The sequence below is a fragment of the Ruditapes philippinarum genome, unplaced genomic scaffold, assembly GCF_026571515.1.
Source record: "Ruditapes philippinarum isolate M1 unplaced genomic scaffold, ASM2657151v2 ctg606_1_1_1_1, whole genome shotgun sequence".
NCBI classification, from domain to species: Eukaryota; Metazoa; Mollusca; class Bivalvia; order Venerida; family Veneridae; genus Ruditapes; species Ruditapes philippinarum.
The window spans coordinates 619,471-629,950 of NW_026858164.1; the positions used below are offsets into that span (position 1 = coordinate 619,471).

The following is a 10,480-nucleotide window of genomic DNA, read 5'->3' on the forward strand; positions in this document are numbered from 1 at the left end:
GACTTTCACCATCTCGGTTCCGTTATTTTGACTTTCCACCGTCGTACTTTCGACTTATATCATCGTAGTTTAGACTTTTCATCATCGTAGTTTTATAAAAGGAGTTTCCGTGTCGCAGGTGCAACCTTACACGAATCGCGCAAGAAAAAGCTGAATGAACATTAAATCTAAAAAAAGAGCGATTCACGAAAACGAAAGAGGGGAAACCGTTCAGTCTAGAACACCAGGTACTAATTGGTCTACAATGGGCACATTTTCCATAAGTGTTTCAAATATTGATAAATTTATTCCAAATTTATCATTTGGATATTCTCATAAACTGTTGCTTGATAAATGTTAAAATATGAATAATAATATTTTGTTCTAAAACATTTTATGATCTTCTATATGAATATGAAAATATGAATATATGTTCGGATCATGTACCTAACCTTATCAAAAAAGATCCATAAAGAACGTGTTTTTCAGTCGAACTCAGATAGATATGTGTTAATCATTTTCATATTGGTACAAAAGTCCGACTTATTTTAATTTGTCACAAGAAAAGCATTGATGCAAAGCATCAAAGGGCGTCCGAGCAAGAAATGCAGCAAGTGAAGATGAACTAGTAGACATCTGATGACCAGATATTTTTATAATCTTTTCAATGGTTAATTGGTTTTAACCAGTATTGTAAATTATTTATGAATGGGCGGACGTAAGACATTGTTCATCATGAACTTTGGTAGGCATGCTAGAGATTTGAATATTAAATGTTTTTCCACAGGAACTTTAATTCTATTAATGTTAACGATAATATCCAAAATATACAAGTCTATAATATCCAAGATATACCCCCTATATGGTATAAGTTTATTTATACTATATAGGGTATTTTTGGATATTATCATTAATATTGGTTATTTGATAGAATTTCAAGTTCATGTGGTATTTTCTTTGGAACATACAACATAATAATAGTCAAAATGAACAAAGTCTGTTAATTGATTTATTTGGGAGGTCAATCTACTACTTTAATGACCTAGTCTGACCTACATGCCTATCAATAAACCCATAACAACTCATGTTAAAATTGCAGACGAAGAATGATTATACTATGATAAAACAATTCGTAAAAATTGCCTACTTAAAGATTGGAATTAATTGTTATAATATGTTTGCATTTCATTTACTACAGAATTCTCCAGTTCGTTGCGACACGAATACTAAAACTACTTCTATAAATAGATTTTTGGACTTTCACAATATTCATGTCATCATTCTATTGGTAAAGCAATAACACACATAATAACCCACTGTGTACTACAAAATGATTAATAAAAATACCGAAGAGCGGGATTAATTGACGGATAAGATAATTTCATTTGAATATGTTTACATTGCGAAATTATCCAGTTCGCTATTCATTTTACATATCGCAACATTTCATTTTTTTTTATAATCAAACACTCATACCAATCGGAATGTTCGGCTATTATGGACGACGAAAAGGCTCCAGAAGTTGCAATTGCCCTTTCTCATTCCATAAGGGCGTCGCACTTCGGTGCGGACGCCAATAAATAAGATGTATTTAAAACATTTAGTAACATGTCTACATTTCCGTTTACACCTTATGATTTCAAGATATACATTTGCATATAAAACTGGATAACTGACGAATTAATATATCAAACACCTGTTTATAAATGGCCCGCGTATGTCAAAAAGCGCTAATTGCGCGATTCGTCACGGAAACGGACATGGATGACAAACGCGCATTTTGTAAATAGTGACTTTTACCATTCACGGAAACGTATCACAAAGTAGTGCATATATGACAAACCTTCTTAAATTATTCCAGTGTAGTATCAATTTCATTGTTATTTCCTTGTTAATAATATGATGTTTTATATCCTAAAGATTAGAATAACTGTCAAGTTTGGCGAAAAGCCGGGCAGTTCGGCAGTTGTGGTAGCGATTTCATGGTGGTTAAATATATTCCATGCATTAACGTTTATACAAACGGTAATAAAGTGACAACTTTAATGTAATAGATTGCAAAGATCAAATAAATGCTTGAATGATACTTTTACAGAAAAAAGTACAAATGTATACAGTGTATTTCTATGTAGTGGACTGGACAAGAAAAGTATATTACCAAAAAAGTGAGACATTCTACAGATTGTAGGAGGCAACATGGTTCAATTAAATACTCGCATTTAGAATTAACACTAGAAACAGAATCACTTACCCGGGTAGTTTTATCTTGGGCAAAAACAAAAACACCACTGATTCGTTTCAAGACAAAATGAAAAATAAACTGTGACTTTCTTTATAGAAAAGACGTACATTTTCATTAATCATATACAGTGTATATATGAAAGGACAGTGTTGTTTCTGCTATTGGATAACATATGGCCCTTTTAATATGCTTATTTTCTTTTTTTCAGGTTGCCGTAAGCAAGAGAAATGTTAAAAATCGAAACGTTCACACAATTAATATTTACAGTATTCAATCAAACTAAAAATACTGAGGAGCAAGCATCACTTAAAACTTTGAAAACTAACATTTTATAAATAACACATGGGTTTGTGGGTAACAGTAAAAATATCATCCCGTAGCCGAGGGTAACAGTATTTATACGAGGTATGATATTTTTACTGTTACCCACAAACCCATGTGTTATTTATTTTGTTACCCCGAACAAATACTGTGATGATCTGAAATTGTCAACTAAATCTAACTGTAACAAAAATAAGCCAAGAGAAGCAATAACTAAACTGTCCTTACCTTGCAAGTTTTAAGTGCACTGTAGGCCTACTTGAGAAGCTGTTTTTCTTTTATTCTTTAGGCAAGTGATGATATCTACCAGTCATAAACATAAAATAAGCTGTGTTTTATTCAGAAAACAAAACACTAACCCATTTATAAGGTTATGATCTGTGAAATCTGATCCTTCTGCATCCAGAATATTCTTCGCATGGTTTTTGACAAAGTGCATTTAGAAAATAACGATGATATCCTACAGATGTCTGTCGACCAACTCTATCTGTAACGTTTCACTGGTTAAAATTGTTTAATTATCCTTTGTTGCATGCTTTAATTGTCTGCATGTTCCAGTTTGACACAAAATTATTTACATTACAATGTTTCCTGTTGACTATTCAACAAAAAGATATTTAATACGCGAAAGGGACTCTAGGGTGCAAAGAACTAAATTTTATCAGAGTAATAGTTACTTCGGCGATGCCCTATCGTCGAAAATAAGAATTAATCGAGAAAAAAATGGCGGCCATTTTATTTCATTTTATTTAGAAAATAGACCACGTGACCAGATTTTATACTGTTAAAAAATACTGTTACCTATGTAACAGTACAAAATTCGTAGTCACGTGGTACACTTGTATTAAGGACAACGTAATTTTCACAATAACTGAATAATAAAAAACGCCTCTTTGTCAAATTATGTATTTAAACTATCAAATGTAGCAAAGAAATGTTTAAACAATTACAAGCAAATGTACTTTATGTGACCAATGACCACATATTCTAGCTAAATGATTATAAAATAAAGCATAATGACACATAAAGGCATACTGTACATATGCCTTATACTTGAGACACTTTAAAACAATACACATTTGTTATTTCTTATTCTAACACGACCCGCATTTTTCACTATTGAACATAGAAGAACCGAAAGTGTGTGTTATGCTATAAAATCACTGTTTGACGTTCTATATTTAGACATGTGACGTAATCATTATACACGTGACGTAACCACTAAAAATGTGACGCGCTGACAATAAGTAGGCTACGGACACAAATCAGGTGCAATTTAGCTAATTATCATGTATGGGCAGCATTTATTTGTTGATGTCGTGTTAGAATCGAAATAATATATCCAAATCGGTGATTTTATTGCTTGATAACATCACTGTTTGTCGTTCGGATGCGCATCATTATATCACTCGAGCTACGCCCTCGTGATATAATTCCCCGCATCCGAACTCCAAACAGTGATGTTATTGAGCAATAAAATCACAGTTTGAGATATATTATTTCTTAAATATAATAAGTTGTAAAGTAAACATATAAACACACTGAAACGTCATCTTTTAGCTTGAAAAGGTACAAACATGACAGTAGCAACGCAAAATTAAACGAATGATTAAAAAAACGCCCTCATGCTTCCTTTGTACTTCCTCCGTCAAGAATAATCTATGTGAACACTGCTAACAAAAGCATATACTGGTGTTCTAAACAATAAAACAGCCAAGTAAACAATATACAGTATGCAATCCTTGCCAACAATATACAAGTCTCGACAACAATATACAGTAGAGAGAAACAGAATACCTAAAGAACGCCCAAAATGACAACATTGAAAATATTGCAGGCTCGGTTTGATTCAGTCTGTTCATGAACGGTACTGGACAATTCATGCAAGTTACCTTCCGAGCCCCCTAGCTCCGGCTTAAGCCGAATTCAACATTTAAACATAAAAAGGTGTAATTTGAATTTAGAAACATCTGTAGCCTCGGGTAACAGCATTTTCCTCGGGATGATATTTTTACTGTTACCCACAAACCCATGTGTTATTTATATAATGTCGATACGTAGACGGGCTGCAAAAACAAAACTGATTCAAATGTGTAATCAACAATATTGCAGAGTAACTTTTAACAATTGTAAGAGAAATAATTATATCATAAGCGAGAAATATGCCATTTAGAACAAAGCGCAACAATTAGCGTTGATGTAAGTTTATAAATTTACGGAATCATTACAAAATTGAAACGTAGCAAAAAATAATTCGGCAGAACTAAGACAGTTCCCGATTTCTACAATATTTACACCCCTTGCCAAAAAGGCAGCCATTTTAATGGTGAATATTCCTTATTATTACATATTATGGAAAAAATAAACAGCTGATTTAGGTGAAATGACAGATATGGATTTTATCACACGGATAAAATAATAAAACACAGTATCTCAATAGTAAGCTCAAAATCAACAAAACTGATCAACAATAAGTCTTCTAAAAGATATAAAAGTCTGTAAACAATAAACAAGTTATTGAACAATATACAAGTAATAAACAATATACGAGGCTTGTTAACAAGTAGATGTCTTTTATGGTTGTGATGGTTTCTTTCCACCAACAGAAGTATTTATTTGCTCAGTATGCTTGATCTGCGGAGAAAGTTGATCATCCGTCTTATTTTGTTTTGTTATGATTTCTATTTTTACTGCCGACACATTTTTAACGAATTTTTCAGAGCGGAATATGTTCATAAGTTGCATAATTGGACTAAGTATCTCGGACTGTGTACTCTTCCGTGTTTCTGAATTTTGACTAGCACCAACTCTCTTAGAAGGTTTGTTTGGGTTGGTGTTCCTTCCTAAATTAGTCGCTGACTTTTCTCCATTAACTGCAGTTTCAACTGTTTTTGAAAAGACTACTTTATTTTCAAGATGCGTTTGTTTTTGAATGTCCTTTGTAGCAAAAGCTGTATTTGCATTTTTATTTGCAACATTCTTTTCTGTGTTCGTCTCTTGACCCTTGGAACCAGAGGAAGTGGTCGACATTTTTAAAACATTGTCTTTTATAGCGGTTTTATTTCGACGAGCAAAGTCTGAATTAGATGTTTCAATGGTGATTTTGATTTCGGAATTGTCTAAAAGAGGACTTACTTCCACTTCAGCCACAGTGTTCTTAAGTAAACTGATGGATCCAGTATCTTCCGTAACTGTATTTGAGTTTCTGTCTACTATATCAACAGAAGAAACGATCGATAAAGGAGATCTGTTTTTAACAGTTTCATTCAATAATGCTTTACTTTTTGTTGTCTTTTTAGAAGAACTTTTCAAACTAGCTTTTCTGTCGTAGATTTTGGGGTTTACTTTCTTCTCTTTGCTATCCATGTGTTCAATTTTTATTCCAGACATTTTTATTTTATTTGTTTTTAAAGAGTCACGTGCACCAGATGTAAGCATTTCGGGTGCTCTTCCCAGTTGTTTCTGTTCAATTGATGTCGACGATATGGTTACAACATCAGTTTGCTCTTTTACAACAGATGGTTTTCCATTGTATATTTCACTTCGCTTCGCGCTAAAATCAACTGCACTATGTTCCGTAGGTACATGAGACTCCGGTCCTTTTATGTAACTTCCATCAGATGGCATCTTAGAAATCGTTTCAATATTTCCAATGCTACTTGTCGGCTGCTTATTCCCCTTGTCTTTATGAACAGAACTTTTAATTCCATCGCCAACGTAGTTTGCCTTTCCATTAAACTTTTTCCCTTGGTTTTTGATGTTATCATTAGCATTATTCTGTGTGTTACTATTGTCTGATGTATCATATTTGGTATTAAGAAAATTTGGATTGATATCCCCATTTGCAAGCACTTTATCCTTAGGTTTGCTTGTTGTTGTAATTGGCACAGGGTCTTTTGATTTTGCAGAAGACGATTTTTTTTGTTTTGATGTTGGCATTGGTTTATTATTACCAATTTCTTTATTGACAGAACTATCATTCGCAATATGTTCTTTCGATGTGGTTGTTGACGGAAGTTTAATCGCTTCTTTATCTGTGCCCGAAACATTCTTCAACTGCCCGTTTACAAGCGCTTTATTTGTAGTTGGGGTGTTTTTTGATACAGTTCCTACAGTCTTGTTTGAGCCAGCATGTTTTGCTTTTTCTTTTATATTTTCTGTGCTGTTTTTAGTATGTGTCGAATTTTCATTCACTGTGTCCTTATTTGCAGGACTTGCTGTTGAGGATGTTTCATGTTTACCATTTCCGTTACCATTTACTTTCCCATTTTTCAGTTCAATTTCTGTTAAATTCTTGTCACAAATATGTCCGGTAAACCCGGGGTCACACACACAGTAAATTTCCGAGGAACACTCTTTGGTTTTACATGTTCCTTTAATGCAAAACCCATTCATTTGATTACAAATATCATTTTTCTTGCAAGATGTGGCAACTTCTGGTTTGGGCTTAACCGCAAGCAACGAAAAATCAAATGTAGGAATGTTTCGGATAATTTCTTCCGGTTTGCTAGTAGTAGTTGAAGAATTAGCTGATGGTTTGGTTGCTGATGTTGAAGAAGATATTGTTGTCTTAGAGCTTCCATCTGTCGTCTTCGATAAAGAAGCAGTAGACCCTTGTTCAATTTTTGCAACAGTTGCTACAACTGACAATAACATAATAATGCCAAACAGTTTAACACACAGTTTCAAAATCACTAACGATGCGTTCCCTATCATTTTATGGCAGATGGTAAATATTCTTGGATGTATGTCTGGAAGCTATCTGAAAGAAGAGAATATTAACACATTCTTTATTGAAATCTAATTTGATAACGGGTAAGGCATTTACTTTTAAGCGTCTTATATCTCCGAAACCTCACAGCAGAAAAAAATTGAAACTTAAACTAGGTGACCCAGGGGCTAATAAAAGTGATACTGCAACAGAAACAATGTTTAGTTTTAAATTAATTGGACCGACAAATGATATATTTATTACGGAACGAAGAAATTTTTCTATTCTCGTCTATTCTCGCAATGATTCTCGTATAAATCTTTCATCTCATATTTGAGTTTCTACCTAACACAATATTACGCAGTTGGATAATGATATTGTCATTAATTGAGTTATTTCACATGGTCCTTGTTATTTATAATTATCCGCAGGCGTGTTAGCCAAAAACCGTAGGAAAAGAACAATAAATTTGTCTGGTGACATCACGGTATTCATCATATTTTTATAGCAAATACTGCACCAGTGCATCGACGTTTAACAGAACTTTAAAAAGAGCGAGTAGTTATGCCATATAAATTATGGTATTTCTAGATATCCTGTTTTTGCAAGAACAGCAAAGATTTGTAGAATATAATGTCAACAAGCATCAGTATATAATTATATCGAAATATCAGCTGGCATACAGGTTTTATAAGACAAACAACTTTGAAATCTTCCATTTTAAAACCTACATTGGGCGTATTTCAAAACTTGATTTAAACAATTTGACAACATGACTTTCCGCTAATAAAACAGTCAAAATATGCAAATATATAATGATTGATATGACAAAATGTTGACAAAATTTAAATTACACTAGCTGAATAAAGACTCGTAAAATAATTTAAGGTGTCATTCTTAGTTTTTTGTGAAAATTACTTTCTTGTAAATTAAGTAAGCAATATTTTAAAATGTAGGTTTGAAATAGATCAACGTGGTACAGTTAAAAGTTTTTTGACCCCAAGATTGTTATATGAAGAAAGTAAACAAATATTTGTATATGCTTTGTGTAATTTTTAACTTGACATTACAATAATGATTGCTTAAATGTGAATGCCTTCATTAACAACACGTGGGTAAATGTTGCTTCGCTTTTAACTTTATTTTAATTTGAATTCTATATAAACTGTCTTCTAGACTGTTTTAAATAGAATCATTTGCCAGGACGCTATAAGATTCGCCTTCACGAATGTTTGCACAATACAACAAATTCGTACAATATTGTGAAATGTCCTACATATTGGTGATTTCATATGGAAATTTAGACCGTAATTCAAATCATTGGACTGATCATCCTAAATTATACAGATTCTGACGTATTAAAACTTATCAACCAACGAATTCCGCAAGTCACTATGGGAGGCATCAATAATCGGACTTTGAAGGGAGAGAATAAATATTTTTGCCTGTGTATTTTTATTTAGAGAAATGTTGTTAAAACAGGAGTGTGGGCGTGAAATTACTTGACAAATTAGCTGTTAGCGGCGGAAGCGACAGGCAATGTCCTCTGTATATAGTCGTACCAGTCTACAGTTCTTATGTACATGCATGTTTCTACCAGATGTAAAAAATATTTATAATGTTCTATACATCTTTATAGTATGTCTGTTTTCTTTTCTAGATGTATATTTGTTAATTATAGGCCGTATTGTCATATGTGATAACATAAATCGAGTTTTGAAATACATGTACAATTTCAAAGTCAAGGTAAGGCATGTTAATTACATAAGTTTAACACTGTCTTCTTTGTCTTACATGTCCTAGACACGGTGACAGTTATGTGAAAATTGCATACAATTAATATGAACGCTTTAAGGACACACATGCTTACCGTACAATTTTATGATTAAAGTAAAATGTCATTGTTTCTTTCTATTCCAGATCATTTTAATTGACAGAAAGGTCAAAATTTTACCAAATATAGGGCGTTCTTAATTGAAAACATTTCAGATATTTATCAAAGCACATTCAGGACACATGTGTTCTATATTAATTAAATTACTTCACTTGCCTTTGATGATATTATAAGACGTCAGATCTATTGTCAATTAAAATATGTTTTATAGCCACAGATTATAAGATCAAATGCAAACTATATTTTGCTATTAAATAAGTCGGTGTTTCATGCGTGTAAACGATTGTTCCGAATTTTTACAGTGCATCAATACTTGATAAAATACCATCGTTTTTTGTTTTTGTTTGACATGCCACGTGATTAAAATGCGGTGAACGCTTGATCATTCGTAGTTTGTGGTGATCCATGTATCTTTAATACGATTTCTTATTATCTATTTCAATGACACAATGGTATCTGAAGTAAACATTGTCATTGCAAACAAGCTCACCCACATCACTTCTTTCAAGAGTAAAAAGTACATTTTTCTATGTAGTAAGGTCATGGCAATATAAAACGATTGTCGACCATTTGTTAAAAAGCTTAATTTTCAGATATTACTCATTACGAATATAATTAATTAATACATACCGACCACAATCAAAATGAATATACTTTGCAGAAGTAACAGTTCAATAAATCACATAATCGTTCCTGGAATAGGTCAAGTTCAACTTCCAAGAATGTATCCGAAAATATATCAACACCTCGGTCGCCATTGTTTCATGTTTACCTTGTGAACATTAATTGTTTCTTATTCCGCAACGGCAATAAGGACGTAAGTTTATATTACACATCACCATAACAAGTGCATATATATGTTCGGTGTAACTGGACGTCTCAAAACATTATGTTCGTGTAAAGTCATCAATCATCTTGTTTTCTTTTCTCTGGTTGTTATAACAAATGACACGAGCGATTATTAAGACAAGCCTTTGTTGTAAATAGTTTTAACGTGACGTTATGTACGTAACAATATTAAACGTTTAAAGGGGAGATAACTTGTACGAAATAAAAGAAAATGTGTTTACTTCCCTTCAAAAAAGCAACCGTCACAACTTTGTAACAACTATAACATTGCTACTTGTATATTGTAATTAAGCCGTTTGTTAGTTTATTTATTTATTTATTTATTGAATTAGTTAATTGTTGAGACCTGCATGTTAAAGAAAGATACACGTATATCTAATTATCATAAATAACAAAGAAAAATTATTCTGTGTCCCAAGTTTTATTTCAGCAAATCGTCAAAATAGACTGGTTTGATTTTGGGAAAATGTTCATCCTAACGGCA

At 32.6% G+C, this 10,480-nt stretch overlaps 1 protein-coding gene across 2 annotated transcripts; it reads right to left on the minus strand.

Moving 5' to 3' along the window:
• Window positions 1–3,394: 3,394 nt before the first annotated feature.
• Window positions 3,395–10,136, minus strand: LOC132752337 (putative uncharacterized protein DDB_G0277255). 2 transcript variants are annotated; one of them, XM_060742651.1, is made up of 2 exons: window positions 9,920–10,136; window positions 3,395–7,304 (listed from the first exon to the last, which is right to left on the minus strand). In XM_060742651.1, the coding sequence occupies exon 2, from the start codon at window positions 7,256–7,258 to the stop codon at window positions 5,117–5,119; it is 2,142 nt and encodes a 713-aa protein (XP_060598634.1). In that variant the 5' UTR covers window positions 7,259–7,304; window positions 9,920–10,136; the 3' UTR covers window positions 3,395–5,116. The 2 variants fall into 2 exon arrangements, with proteins under 2 accessions (XP_060598634.1, XP_060598633.1); XM_060742650.1 differs by having other exon boundaries at window positions 9,778–10,136.
• Window positions 10,137–10,480: the final 344 nt, after the last annotated feature.